At 49.3% G+C, this 15,363-nt stretch overlaps 1 protein-coding gene across 4 annotated transcripts in view; it reads left to right on the top strand.

The window, feature by feature from the left end:
- Positions 1 to 6,760, top strand: part of LRRC28 (leucine rich repeat containing 28) — a 175,867-nt gene extending 169,107 nt beyond the window's left edge. For 3 of the 4 annotated variants that reach the window (XM_060179332.1, XM_060179329.1, XM_060179330.1), the window contains one exon: positions 863 to 976. In XM_060179332.1, coding sequence (XP_060035315.1) covers positions 863 to 961 — 99 coding nt within the window. In that variant the 3' untranslated portion in view covers positions 962 to 976. Of the gene's footprint in view, positions 1 to 862; positions 977 to 5,949 lie in introns of those variants that run through there. The other variant, XM_060179331.1, reaches the window with a different exon arrangement.
- Positions 6,761 to 15,363: the final 8,603 nt, after the last annotated feature.

Below are 15,363 nucleotides of genomic sequence, written 5' to 3'. Positions count from 1 at the left end.
GGGGCTCAGTGCCTGCACTATGAATCTACGGCTCCTGGAGGCCATTTTTTCCATTTTGTTGCCTTTGTGTTGTTATTGCTATTGTTGCCATTGCTGTTGTTATTGCTATTGTTGCCATTGCTGTTGTTGTTGTTGGATAGGATAGGGAGCAATTGAAAGAGGAAGGGAAGACAGGGAGGGGAGAGAAAGATAGACACTTGCAGACCTGCTTTACCACTTGTGAAGCAACCCCCCTGTAAGTGGGGAACTGGGGGCTTGAACCTGGATCCTTACACCAATCCTTGCACTATACCCATGTGTGCTTAACCCACTGCGCTACCGCCTGGGTCCTTATTTATTTATTTATTTATATATATATATATGTACATATTTTTATTTATTTTATATAGAGAAGGAGAGATGTTGATAGAGAAAGGGGAGATAGGGAGAGAAAAAAGAGAGAGACCTGCAATATTGCTTCACTGCTTATGATGCTTTCTCCCCCTGCAGGTGGGGACTGGGGGCTCGAACCCATGTCCTTGTGCACTGTGATGTGAACACTTGGCTTAAGTGTGCCACTGCCTGGCCCCTCATAGGTTTGTTTGAAGTGCAGTTTTGTCACTTGTCACTAACAGTGTCCTGATAATGCCATATGAGGAGGATATGCTTTATTTGTTTACTTATTTACTTATTTATTGCCACTAGGGTTATCACCGTGTCTTGGTACCTGTATACTTCATCGGTCCTGGTGGCCATTCTTTTTCTTTTCATAGGAGAGAGAGAGAGAGGAGAGACCTGCAGCACTGATCCACTACTAATGAAGCTACCCAGATGAGCTACTGCCTGACTCCTGTATCTTTTTGAAGAGACTTTTACTCCACAGGGGCCCTCCTCCAACCCTCTTGGGTCAGGTGGAGGGAGATCGCCTCCTTTGGGCTTAGGTGAAGTGGAAAAGCTATGTCAAGGACATCCATCACCCTGATGAAGCCCCATCATGATTAAGCAGATGACAGCCCAAACTTTTGAAGTCTACCCCAAGGACTGGGATGTAGTTCTGCCAAGACTGCCATCTGAACCTGCTCATCTGAGTATGGCTAATGACTCAAGAACATGACCTGACCTTGACCCTACCTGGGCTGCCCTCCCTGAGCTCTGAGCAGGGATGGCTGGGGGCCTGCCCTAAGCTCTGGCTTTCCCTCTGCCACGTGACTGTGACTGGAGCCTTTCAAGCAATTCTCTCCTGTACTGCTGCCAGGAACCTACATTCCTCCCTTGGAGCTTCCCCCAAGGAAGTGTGTCTGGGGCCAGCTCTGTCCAGCCCTCCACTGTGACAGGATGTGACAGAGATACGTGCTAGCTCCCTGCTACTGTCACCAAGTCCCCAAGGGTCCACCACTGCTTTTGACACTGTGTGCCTAGCATGGGGGTAGGCAAACCCACATGGCTTCAGGAGATGGGAGTCACCCAAGAGCTCTGCCTGGCTCCCCAGTGCTGTCAGACCTCTGCTCTGTACAGTGGTGGGGGACAGAGACCAACAAGTAATGAAATTGTGGGTCAGCGCCTGGTAGAGTGCAAACATTATAGTGTGCAAGGGCCTGAGCCAAAGCTCTGGCTGCTGCCTGTAGGAATAAGGCTTTGTGAGTGGTGAAGTAGTCCCTCAAGTGTCTCTTCTCACACACTCTCCTCTTTTTTTTTAAAAAAAGACTACTTTATTTTAATAAGAAAGAAAGGAAGACACACAGAGAGAAAAAACAGCCCTGCTCAGCTCTGTCTTATGATGGTGCTGAGGATTAAACCTGGGACCTCAGAGCCTCAGCACAGATGTCTTTTGCAGAACCATTATGCTGTCTCCCCAGCTCTCTCTCCCTCTCCATCTTCCCCTTCCTTCTCGATTCCTCTCTCTTTCCAAAATTAAGTAATGAAATAAAATATTTATTAAAAAGTGTAGGGGTGGAGGGTGGGAGGCAGGGCAGGAGGGAGCCAGAGGCATGTCCACTGCTCAGGCCCAGATAGTGCTGGGCATCTGGAAGGCCAGGGCTGCAGACAGAGGCTCAGCATCAACCCTGCTGTGACCAGCAGCTGGAGGAGCACTGTGGGCTCAGTGTGTGCGTGTAACCTCCAAGTGAGGACTTTTTGCCTTTTGCAGCAGGCCCCCATACAAATCACAATCCTCCGAAGGCGTGGATTAAGCACCTGCTTCTTATTCTTTGTCTGCTGGGAACAGAAGCACTCACTGACAGATTCAGACCCTGCCCATCCCCCTCCCCCCCCCCCCCCCCCGCCCCCTGTGGATGACAATGAAGCCACAGGTCCAAGATGTCGGGAAGGAACATTTTTTCCTCCGAAACAAAGCAGGGGGAACAAAAGCAGAGAATTCTGCCTAGCCTTTGCCTTGAAGGAGGGAAAAGAAAAAAAAAAAGGGGGGGGGGGAATCTCCAAGTGTCTTGAAGCTTCTCCTAAGATGTCAGGGGGAAGCTCATTCATTTTAACAGCACCAGCCCTTCTTCCCACCTCCCAATTGAAAGGCCTTTGTCACTATGCTCTGAAGGGCCTGCTCCCTCTCACAGCTTCTGCTGCTGCAGCTGAGGTCACCCTCCTGTCACCTACAGCCTCTGCAGGCTGGCCCCTGCCCTCAGGGTCATGATCCCAGGAATCCTGTGAGGGATTGAGTTTCTAGGCCAAGTCCCCAGCTACTCACAAAGTTACCATGGCCTGGAAGGAACTGTGCAACCAAGAGGGGACCCTCTCCCCACTTGCTACCCATGGGTCTGACCCCTCAGTGCCAACATGAGCTCAAACAGGAGGGGCCTGTTTCTTCTTCTAGTGTTTGCCCTTCTTCCGTAGCCAGTCAACAGCGTCAGGTTGAGCCTGATGTAAAGTTTCGAGACCTCCTTTGAATCTGGAGAGGTGGCAGTCGTTGACTATGTGGGTCATAGTCTGTCTGTAGCCATAGGGGCAGTTCAGGTCGTCTCTGGCTCCCCAGCTAATGAAAGGGAAGTGCTGGGTCTGGGCTGAAGAGGGATGGAGTCCTCGGTCTGCAGAGCTTCTGCAGGAGCCTGGAGCATGAGGAAAGCTCTGACAGACCGCCTTGCTAGTATTGCCCAGCGGGCACAGGGCCAGTGGACAGGTGGTGCAAAGCTCAAGGACTGGCATAAGGATCTCTGTTTGAGCCCCCAGTTCCCCACCTGCAGGGAAGTCGATTCACAGGCAGTGAAGCAGGTCTGCAGGTCTCGCCCCTTCTCTGTCTTCCCCTCCTCTCTCCATTTCTCTTGGTCCTATCCAACAACAACAACATCAATAATAACAATAATAACCACAACAAAAAGGGGAGAAATAGCCTCCAGGAGCAGTGGATTATGGTGCAGGCACGGGCCCCAGCAATAACCCTGGAGGCCAAGAAAAAAAAGTCAGCCTACAGTGGTGAAACCCCAGCAACAATAATAACAACAACACAAAATAAATAAATGAAAATAAATAAATATTGGGTCCAGTTGAGCGCACATATCACCATGCACAAGGACCCTGGTTCAAGTCCCTGGTCCTCATCTGTGGGGGAAGGGGAGCTTCAGGAGAGTTGAAGCAGGTTTGCAGGTGTCCCTCTATAGGTGTCACCTTTCCCTCTCAATTTCTCTCTGTCACTGTAAAAAAAAACACCCTCAAGTAGAATTATTATAAAAATAACTAAATAAACACACACACACACACACACACACACACACACACCCCTCTCTGTGTCCTTGTCCTGGAGAGCCTGGTGGGCCCCCCTCCCTGGGTCCCTGGCCTCAGCATGGTCGAGGCCCTTGGGCTAGCATAGCATAGCTGTAGGCCTGCCTCCATGCATCTTTGCCCACCCCAGCCCTGTCCATCTTGGGTGGCAGCTGCAGCCAGCAGAGCAGGGTCCAAAACCCTGGCAGCTGAACCTGGCTGGGAACTTGGAGGCCTGTCTACAGGCAGATGCCTATGTGGGGGCTGGGCTGGAATGCCCGCTTGTGAAACCCTAGCCAGCTAACCTTTGGGGCATGAAGTGAGGATGAGCTGGCCTGGGCCCTGGGGGACTGGGGATGGAGGGAGCTCGGGGTGGCAGGAAGTGACAGCCTCACAGGGCCCCATATCACCAAGTGGCAGTGAGCCTTCTTTCCGGCCCTTCCTCCTTCCTTCCTTCCCTTCGGCACCTTGAACGCCAAGTGCATTGTTTTCACCCTAGTGGTGACCCTGACTGAACGCCTGAGGTGGTGATACAGGAATTCTCTGGTTTCCTGGTCACTTCTCCCTGGTTCCTCCTTTGAATTTGTGTTACTATTTTTGGCATTGCTAGAGCTTCATTGCTCAGAGCTGACTTTATTCAGATAGGCAGACAGAAAGTAACATGGGAAGACACCACAGCATCAGAGCTTCCCCCAATGCAGTGGGGTCCAGGCTGGAAGTTGGATCATGTGCATGGCAAAACAGATGTACTGTCCAGGGGAGCTGTCTTGCTGACTCTGGGTCCCTCCTGCCTAACTGCTGCACCATCTCAGTCTCCTGAACTGGACCTCTCACTTTTCTGGCAGGACTCCCCACCTGCAGGGCGGTCGCTTCACGGGTGGTGAAGTAAGTCTGCAGGTGTCTGTCTTTCTTTCCCCCTCTGTCTCCCCTCCTCTCTCGATTTCTCTCTGTCCTATCCAACAACAACAACAGCAATGACAACAATAATAATAAAGACAACAAGGGCAACAAAATAGGAAAAATGGCCTCCAGGAGCAGTGGATTCTTGGTGCAGGCACCGAGCCCCAGTAATAACCCTGGAGGCAAAAAAAAAAGTTTGATATAAACAAGTTTTTATTTATTTATTTATTTTTTAAAGAAAGTAGCCACGGAGATAACTCAAATGGAAGTGCTCAGAACTTGCAAGCTTGAGGTCCTCAGTTCAGGTCTTAGCACTACATGTCATGCTCTGGCTTCTCTTTCTTTCTCTGTTATGAAATAAATAAATCTAAATACAAGGCCCAGCAAAATAGCTCCCTTGGACAGTGTGCTGATTTGCCCTGTGTGCAAATCAGATTCAAGCCTAGCCCCCATCACATGGAAGGAAGCTTCAGTGCTGTGGTCTCTTTCCCTCTCGCTGCCTCTCTCTCTGCCTTCTTTGTCTCTATCTAAAACATAATATAAAATACAACGAAAGAGCTGGAGATGGAAATCAGCCCTCTAGCTCTGTTGCCTCTAAGCTCTGGAGAACCCTGCGCCTAAGTGAGCTACATCTATTCCTCTCTTCTACTGGGGTACCCATCTCCCTTCCTCCACAAGGGCTTGTGTCATCTCTGCTGTCAGTCACATCGTTCCCCCACTCCCTGCCCAGGTAGTATCATCACCCAAGGGCACGACACACAGGGACCCTACCAGTCCAACTAGTGGCCTTGCCTGAGGAGACCCACCCACTGAGGAGGAAAAGGGCCATGTCACCCCCAGTCAGGGAAGGCACACTCCCTCCTTCCCTGCACTGAGCTCCTGCAGCCTTTTGAAGACAGGCCAGCAGGCTCTACCTGTCTCTCAGACCTGGAATCTGGGTCATTCTGCTGCCTCCCCTCCCCTTTCCCCAAGACAGGCATGCTTCTTCCTAGGGTGTCAGAGCAAAAAAGGGGTGGGGAGCAGGGTAGCAGGAGGAACCCACAGCCCACTTGCCTGCAGCCCCACCAGGCACATTTCATTTTGGAGCCAATATAATTGATGAGATGCAAAGTGGATTTAGCACTCAAAAAAAAAAAAACTTGGAAAAGGTACAAAGTGCACCTCACACCCTCACGCGCTCAGGCATGCTTAGGGCCCATTAATCATCACAGACAAAAAGAGATTTAATCGGAGGTGAGTTGGGCTGCAGAGCTGGCAAGGAGTCCCCCCTCTGTTCTCCCCCTGGGGGGCACTGGCAGGGGGCGGGGGGCAGCTGTCTGGTCTCCTGAGCTCTGTGCTGCTCTGAACTGAGTCATTCTCCCACAGATGAAATGACCTCGGATCCTATAAGCGATGAATCAGAAGGCAGGATGGAGTCAAATATTGGAACAAGTCCAGCCTCACGTGCAGCATGAGGGAGGCTGAGACACCTGCCCCTGGCCCCAGCCCTGAGGGACTTGGACTCAGGGCTTCCACCCGTTGCTTGGGGTGCAGGCTGGGTGTGGAGGGGGGAGGAAAGGGCTCCCCCCTCTGAGTCACCCTATCTACATTCTGGGCAACATCAGGCACCAGGCAGAGGGAGAGAATGCCCCTCCTACCTTTCTTGGTGCCCCCAACCCCAAATATGGAATGAAGTGAGACCCAGAGCCCTGTGGTCAGATCTTCCTGCCTCCATGGCTGCCATCCGTGGCTTCAAACACCAGGTGTTTGGGGGCTGGGGGATGGCTCACTGAGTAGAGCACACATTACCATACACAGATCTGGGTTCAAGCCCTTCCCAGGCCACCACCTGGGATAATTAAGCAAAGGGGACTCTTTTCTCCCTACTGTGAAGCAGTGTTGTGTTGTCATCCGTCCTCTCTGGCTCTTTCTCCCTCTCTGCCTTTCACCTACTATCTGAAAAACAGAAATAAAAATGATAAAAGATCCAGGTGGAATTATGCAGGCAGGAAGCCCCTGATGGCAAGAAGCAACTCCCCCATACCCACACATCCTCTCTTTCTCTCTTTCTCTCCCTCTCTCTCTCTCCCCCCCCCCAAATAAAAAGTAAAAACAAAGCAAATAAAAACCAAAAAACCTAGAAGTTTCTCAAGGCTGCTTGGGGTTTGGGGTAATAAAACTGTTATAACAAGTGTTACCTTCAGTTCGTCTGAACTTGTTTTAAAGGTGTTTTATTGATTTCATGTTAGATAGTGCTTTTATGAGAGACAGAGAAAGAGAAAGAGAGAGGCCAGAGGACTGCTGTGGTCCTAGAGATCAGGCCAGGCATCTTGGGTATGCAAGTCCTGTGCTCTACTAGCTGAGCTCTTCTCCCATCCTATGTAGTTATTAAACTAATTTTTGAAAGAGCTCAATGTTCCTGGGAGTCTTTTATTCTCTCTGTATCTCTCTCTGTTGACAGGGAAAGAGAGAGAAGTAGAGACATCTGCTCCATTATTTGTGAAGGTGGGGACTAGAGTCTTGAACCCAGATCCTTATACATGGTAGTGCATATTACACTTTATCTAGCCCACCTGCATGAAAGAGAAGCCAGCTACAAGCTGTGGGGTGAATAACAGTACCTACTCAGACTGCCGGCCGACTCTGTGCTGGGGCCTTTGCCCAAGCTGCCTGTTTTGCAGATGAAGAGACAGATTTGGCAAGTTCTAGAACTCACCCTGAACCATCAACCTAGTTGGCAGCAGAGCCAGAAATTTAAGCCTAGAGTGTGAGACATCCTTATTGTATGTAGTCTGCCTCCCCAGGTAGTTCTAGTGGACAAACCCAGAAGCCAAAGAGCCACAGGGGCCCATTCAAGCAAGGTCTGCAGTTCTTGTGTGAAGCCTAATGATTGGACCTGAAATAGAGCATGTTATCAGGCTTTAGGAGCTTGAGGAAGGTTAATAGGGGGCCCCAGCCCATCAGCCCATCCTCATAGGTTAACCAGAGTCTGATTGAACCAATGTGGTTCAGTCCTGCTTCCTTGGAGACAAGACTCAGCACAGATCCTTCCATCCAGACGCCCTCTGAGATAGTGAGAGTGCTGAGTTGGCACAGGGAGGAGGAGGCAGGCCTTGGCCCTTGCTGGCCCTGAGACACTTCCTCTAACCATAGCTGCAAAAAAGCCTCTGAGCTAGGGGGACTTAGGAAGCCTTTTTTAACAGGTCCACAGGCTCCGTGGGTAGAGAATTCAGACATCGTGCAAAGCTCCATGAGTTCAGTTGTACTCATAGTGATGCCTTGGGCCATGTCTGGGAGCCTGAAACTGTGGGTGGGGAGGACGGTTATCTACAGGGGGCTGCAGGGTTAGATTCAGCTAGAGGCAGTTCGACTCATAGGGCAGTGGGTACTGGGCTCTCAGCCAGGGTTGTCACTGGACACACATGAATGGTCTCCCCATGTGGCCTGGGACATGGGAGCGTCAGGCATGAAGTAATTTTGCTTGACCATTATGCTATTTCGTGCTATTTCTCCTGATCTTTATTTATTTATAAATATTTTATTTTTAAGACTGTTCTTGGTTTTTAAATGTTGTATCTTATTTATTTTGTTGGATAGAGACAGAGAGGAATCAAGAGGGAAAGGGGAGATAAAAACGGAGAGAGAAAGAGAGCCAACAGCAGCACTGCTTCATTACCCATGGAGCATCCCCCCTGCAGGTGGGGACCGGAGGCTTGAACCCAGGTCCTTGCCCATGGTAACATGTGTATTCTACCAGGTGTGTCACCACCTGGCCATGGCCCTTTATTTACTAAGATTCATTTTATTTATTTCACAGGGGTTAGAATTTCATGAGAGAGAGAGAGAGAGAGAGAGAGAGAGAGGGAGAGGAACCACAGCATAATCACTCTGGAACATGTAGGATCTAACTAGGAGCTCTAGGCAGTAAAGTCCTGCACTCTACCAGTTGAAGAGCATGTTCCAAAGCTCTCCTAGAGTTCTTGTTCTGCAAGCTTTGATTACTTCATCAATGAAATCTTGTTAATGAGACTAAATTCAGAGTTATCTGAAGGAGTGGATGAGGCAAATTTTGCATGGCAGATGCTCAATTTAATGGCAGTTTCTTCTCCCTGCCCTCTCTCTCTTCTGTTCTTCTTCCTTATTCGAGACATATTGATGGAAGTGAGTGAACTGGATGTCTGACTCCTTGAATCTTCGTTTCAGTGGAGTATGTTGACGATTGCTAATTTTCATTGTGGGCTCATATCCAGCACAGCCTTTAGCCTGTTTGATCCCACCTTTAACCTTTACGCCAGCTAAGGAGAAGCCTCTCAGATTTGAACTCACAAGCCAATGTACTGAGCCTTTATGCTACCCAACCTCTGACCAACAACATAATTTTTCCAGCTATAAAAGATATACAACCCACAATAAAGCAATGACCCATGTAATAATGCAATGATCTGCCATCTCCTATGGGCAGAAACTCAACTTCGTTTCTCTTCATTTCCTGAGCCTACTTCCTGTCTCTAGTCCCTATTCCTCCCTGGTGACAAAACACTATAACAGTCATTTTCATGAAGACTCAGTAGGACTTTGATTCCTGTTTCTTGAACATTTTTTCCTGCTTTATATCTACTGCCTTTCAGCCACCAGATTGAAGGTGTTTCTATAAGTCCATCCTGACCTTCCTGAGCAGAAAACCTCGCTGGAACCTCACCTCTCCAGAGCCCTACCCACTAGGGAGAGACAGAAACAGGCTGGGAGTATGGATCAACCTGTCAATGCCCGTGTCCAGTGGAGGAGCAGTCAGAGAGGCCAGAATGCCCTCCTTCTGCACCCCCAAATAATTTTGGCTTATACATCCAAAAGGGGAGAGATGCTAGGGGAAGATGACCAGAGGACACTGAACCCCAATTCCACCATAATTTGAAACATTTGTTATCAGCAATTTTTGCTTTTTAATACTATCACTGAAAAGATAGTATAAAAATGCCAGAGGGAGTCAGGCACGGTTTCACTTATCTGAGAGGAAAGAGAAAAAAGGAAAGATACTTGCAAGTAGTAACAAGTATAGATGTGACATAGAAAGGAAATGAAGGCAGGGATGTAGAAATAATAAATAAATAAATAAATAAATAAAAGGGCAAAAATACATATAGATATTAATAGATAGATTCAGGTATAGAGTCAACCCATATCTGTGACCTGGGGAGAACTATTGCAGTTTCTGCTGGAGGGAAACAGGGACACAGAACTCTGGTTGTGGGAATGATGTGAAATTATACACCTATTATCCTATGATTTTGTAAATCAAAATAATTTTTTAAAACTCAGTAGGATTTGGTGACTTAAATTTAGGTGAAAGCTGACCGCAATTATAGGCACATACATATAATCATATTCATACACATGGAAGTGTGTTTATTTTATCTTTTAAAATGTTCTTGCTTTATTTCATTTTTCTTATATTTGATAGAACAAAGAAAAATTGAGAGAGGAGGAGAAGATAGAAAGGGAGAGAAGGGAGAGAGAGAGACTTGCTGTACTATTTCACTGCTTATATAGCCTCCACATCTCTTGAAAGTGGGGACCAGAGGCTTGAACCCAGGTCCTTGAACATGATAACAAGTGTGTTTTACTGGGTGCAGCCACCCTCTTAGAGCCTTCTTTAAAAAGTTGATCTTGGGGGCCGGGTGGTAGTGCACCGGGTTAAACACTAGTAGTAGGAAGCACAAAGACCAACAAGGACCAGAATCAATCGAGCACTGGACTCCCCAACTGCGGGGGGGGGGGGGGAGGGGAGGGGGCACTTCACAAGTGGTGAAACAGGTCTGCAGATGTCTACCTTTTCTCCCCTCTCTGCCTTCCCCTCCCCTCTCAAGTTCTTTTTGTCTTATCCAACAACAACAGAAGCAACAACAGTAGCAGCGACAACAACAATGGAAAAAGGATGGCCACCAGGAGCAGTGGATTCGTAGAGCAGGCACTGAGCCCCAGCGATAACCCTGGAGGGGGGAAGAAATGAAAGTTGATCATGAGGGGTGGCAAAATAGTTCACTTGGATTGTGCACTGTTTTGCTACGTGCATGACCCAGATTTAAGCCTGGCCCCTACTCTGCATTAAACGAAGATTCAATCTCTCTCTCTCTCTCCTCTCTGTCTGTCTCTATAAAAAGAAAGGGGGGGGGGGGAAAGTTGATCTTGAATCTCCACAGCCAAGAACTTGATTTCCTGCCTTCAGTATTCTGTTGCAGCTTCTCTTCGCCAGAGAAAGGAGACTTCTAGAAGGGTCCCAGGGCAATGAGGAAGTGTTGGGGCTTGAGGAAGGAGGACTGAGTAGGATCCTGCTGCAGCCACAAGGAACACTGGCATCATGCTAATGCTCTTGACCCACTTATGAATCCCAGGGGCCCATCAGGTAGACACTCCCTGCCCCTGGCAGGTGAGGGGAGGGGCTGGGGGAGTTCAAGGGCCTGGTCCTGGATCAAGTGGGAAAGCCTGGATCTCTGGGGCTTGTGTCAACACTGCTGGGGGCGTGTGTGTGGGGAGCATCCACTAGGAGAAACAGATACAGCCAGATACAGGAAGTCCATGCAAGCCAGGGCAGGCAGGCTCCCAGTTTGAGACTGTGCCCTCAGGAAGCTCAGAAATCCTCGAGATTGGCTTGCTGAGGAACATTCATTGCCACCTGACTGACTCTGAGAAAGAGCAAGCAGGCTCTGAGGAATCAGAATGTGGGGAAGGCCTCCCTGGGTGTAAAAAAATGTCACGTATCCCAATGGCTCCAAGAGTGTCTCTGTGTGACTTCAGAGAAAACACTGTCATTAGGACTTCTTTTTAATTAATTGATCAATTTATTTATTTATATTGCCACCAGGGTTATTGCTGGGACTCAGTGCCAGCACTACAAACCCACTGCTCCCAGTGGCCATTTCTTTCTCTTTTTTCTTTCTAATTTTTAATAGATAAGGACAGAGAGAAATTGAGAAAAGGGTGGGGGGAGATAGGAGAGGAAGATAGACACTTGCATACCTGCTTCACCGCTCATGAAGTGTCCTCTCTGTAGATGAGGAGTAGGGGCTCAAACTCAGGTCCTTGTGCTTGGCGATATGTGTGCTTATTATGTGTGTACACCACTGCCTGGGCCCCAGGGCATCCTCTTTAATTTTTTTTATTGCCACCAGGGTTGCTAGTGCTAGGGCTTGATACTGGCATTATGAATCCATTACTCCTGGCAGCAAATTTTATTTTATTTTATTTTATTTTTATTTTTCATAGAGACAAAGAGAAATTGAGAAGGGAGGGTAAGATAGATTATATTCCCATTTTCATTCACTTCTTTGGCCCTGCCTGCACTTCCTTTCTTTTCTTTCTTTCTTTTATTTTTTTAAGATTTTCTAATATTTATTTATTTCCTTTTTGTTGCCCTTGTTGTTTTTATTGTTGTTGTAGTTATTATTGTTGTTGATGTCGTTGTTGGATAGGACAGAGAGAAATGGAGAGAGGAGGGGAAGACAGAGAAGGGGAGAGAAAGATAGACACCTGCAGACCTGCTTCACCGCCTGTGAAGCGACTCCCCTGCAGGTGGGGAGCTGGGGGCTCGAACCGGGATCCTTAACGCCGGTCCTTGCGCTTTGCACCACGTGCGTTTAACCCGCTGCACTACCGCCTGACTCCCATTTATATTTGTTTTTATTTTTTACCAGAGCACTGCTTAGCTCTGGCTTATGGTGGTGCTGTAGATCAAACCTGTGACCTCAGAGCCTCAGACAAGAAAGTCTTTTTGCATAATCATTGTGCTCTCTCCCCACCCCAAGCCTGTTTAATGAGGTGAAGATAAAAAGCAGACAGACAAGGGCAACACAAGGGAATAAATAAATAAACAAATATTTTTTAAAAAGCAGACAGAATAATAGAATTAAAGATAAACAAACAAACAAAAAACCATGACCCCCTAGAAAGGCAGGCTTCTCCCCATCTTCATCCTGTCCTCACTTGGCAGTCTCTCTGTGTGTGTTTCTATTTCTGTCTCTCTCTCTCTCTCTCCTAGTGACAAAGGCCCATGCTCTACTTGCTGTCACTTAGTACCAAGTGTCTATCACCAAGGACACTGAGCCCCACACCCCTTTGGTGAGTGTGCTTTGCAGGCCCAGCCTGAGCCCTGAGGGGTGGGAAGGCTCAGTCCACAAGTGAGTAGAGGCAGAAAAAAAAAACTGTATCAAGAGCCAGAGATGGGAGACAGTGACTTCTAGAAGGAAAGACTGAGGGGAGGAGAGATACCATCTTGTCCTTGCCTCTCCAGGGAGGATGAGATGGAGGGAAGAGAGGAGGATGGGGTGACGGCTGGATGAAAAGAAGAGGGGAGAAAAGCAGGGAGGAGGAAGCAGGGGGGCGGAGAGAGTGGCAGACTGTGAAGAGGTTCAGGCCTTTGGAGGAACCATGAGTGAATGGTAGGATTCATCACTTACTTTCTGACAGTAGAACTGTGCTGCTGGAATTTAGTATCTTGAAGCCTGGCTCTGAACCACAGGAGCCTACCATTCAAACCCCAGGTGTTTGGGAGGGGGACACCCTATTGGATAGATAACCACAGGGAAGGGTTTTAGACCACCTAAAAGGGCCTAGCCCCTTCCCCCTAGTTACAAGGAGCTCACACCTCTTGGGGGTGTGAAAAGTGACAGAAAATGCTGTGACCCCACAGACTCTCCATTCCCTGCCTGTGTGGACTGTGGCCAGTTCCCCCAGGCTGGTAGACTGCACGCAGTCCACGTCCCAGGCACTGGGCACAAACTGCTCTGAGGTCACTGGGCTCCTGAGGGGACTGCCTTCATCCTCACTGCTATGTATGCTGAGTGTGTTAAGGACTGGAAGGACTGGCCATTTCCAAATATTTTTCCTGGAGCAGGAGAGAGAGTCTGGGGAGTGAAAGGAGAGGAAAAGAGAGGGTGGTGGGAGGGAGGTGGGTGTCTGCAAAATGTCTGTGTTGGCTGGGGTGGTTGTTGGCCTTGTGCTGAGTGTGCGGGTGTGTGTGTGTGTGTGTGTGTCCCCATCCTAGGGAGAAACTGGAACCATTTTCCATGGGGAGAGCCAGTATGCTGTGCTGGCCCCACCTGGCTCAAAGCCCCACAATCACACAGACCAAAAGGGACTCATCCTATACACCTGGGAAACACAAAGGACTCTTTCAAGCTAGGGTTCTCTGATGGGTGTCAGGCTGACAAGACTCAGATGCAGAGAAGTGACCTTCTTTTTCTTCTCTGGGTGAGGCCTATCTGTCAAAGAGTCCTGCAGTGAAAGTGACCCTCAGGCCTTCAGGAGGAAGTGGCCACAGCCAATAGACAGTTGGATCCAGTGCACTCAGCTTCTGTGGAGAAATGCGGGGTCTCTCCAGGTGGATGCCGAGGCCAGAGGGCTGGATGGTGGGAAGCGGGGCAAGTTCCTTCCACTGTCTGATTCTCTAACTGGCTGGAGGTCCTCAGGGTCAGGGGAATAGAGACCACACACGTCTTAACTCTCCTCTTCTATCTAGTCTTCTAGATTCTTTCTCCTGTAGGATACTAACTGTTTCCCAGTGGAGTCTAGACAAGAGGTTTTGCAGGATGGATGGCAGGGGCCTGGCCTGCTGCTTCAAACAGGACAGAGGTCATCGGTAAGGGTGGGCAATAGGGTCAGGGCCCTCAGTGCGGACAGGAAATGAGGTGGGTACAGGAAGTGGAATAGAAACAGGAAGTACAGTGAGAACAAGGTCTGCTGTGGGGACAGACTTGCAGTGGGGACAGGGCCTGCAGGGGAGACAGGAAGTGAAGTGGGGACAGGAAGTCCAGTGGAGAAAAGGCCTGCAATGAGGATAGGAAGTAGAATAGGGATAACAAGGCCTGCAGAGGGAACAGGGCCTGATCTGGAAAGGAGCCCCCAAGCCCACATGATGCAGTGTGGGTAAATATTGGCGGAGTGAGAGCCTACCAATCCCCACAGAAAAGTAGGCAGGGACTTAGAAATGCTGAGCGTGGGACATGGACGTCAGCTCCATTTGTCCCTTGGGCCTGCGTGGATCCCTTGGGAAAGGGCCAGTCCCCCTGGGAGCCGGGCACACCAGAGCCGGGCACACCAGGGCCTCCCCCGTAGTCCCACAGGCTGGAGGCAGGAAGCCCAGCTCTGTCCTGCTTTCTGAGCAAGAAGGAAGCAACCTTCCTCTTAAGGAAGCCACCACCCCTCTCTACAGGGGTCTGTAGTTCTCGGCTTCAGTACCCAGTGACATGACTGCTCCTGGGCTGGAGAAACAAGAAAGCAGCCCAGGAGAGGCTGGTCTGGGCCTGCAAGGCCAGGTGTCCACATTCATAACTGAGCTGAGAGAGCAGCTGCATTATTTATGAGCCGGCTCAGCCTTGAGTTAACGAGGAAGGAGGCGGCCTGCAGAGAGGAAAGCGGTTTCCAAAGTATCCGTGTCTCACTGCAAAAAAATACCCACCAGCTATGATTGAGGGTGTGCTGAGGTTAGGACTGGAGATGACACCAGTGCAGTCAGAGAGCAGGGGAGTGAGGGCCAGGGTGCAGGCAGGCCGGGCAGAGGGTCAGAGCACAGGGGGTGGCCCTGCTGGCTCTCTCAGTGAGGAGGGACAGGCTTCAAGGGTCACTGTCTGGGGACACAGGGGTGTGGGACAGAGTGCTTGAGTGGGTCTTCTGGGGCTCGTGTCATCAATTCAGTTTGTCTGGCTAGTTAGCTGTAGGGATAAGAGTCAACACTTGGAGCAGAGCAATTTTTGTAATATTCTTTTTAAAAATTAAGAATTGCAGCCTTAGAGGTAGTCCAGTGGCTAG

The sequence above is a fragment of the Erinaceus europaeus genome, chromosome 20 (genome assembly GCF_950295315.1).
Source record: "Erinaceus europaeus chromosome 20, mEriEur2.1, whole genome shotgun sequence".
Taxonomy (NCBI): Eukaryota; Metazoa; Chordata; class Mammalia; order Eulipotyphla; family Erinaceidae; genus Erinaceus; species Erinaceus europaeus.
This window is presented reverse-complemented; position numbering and strand designations above follow the sequence as displayed.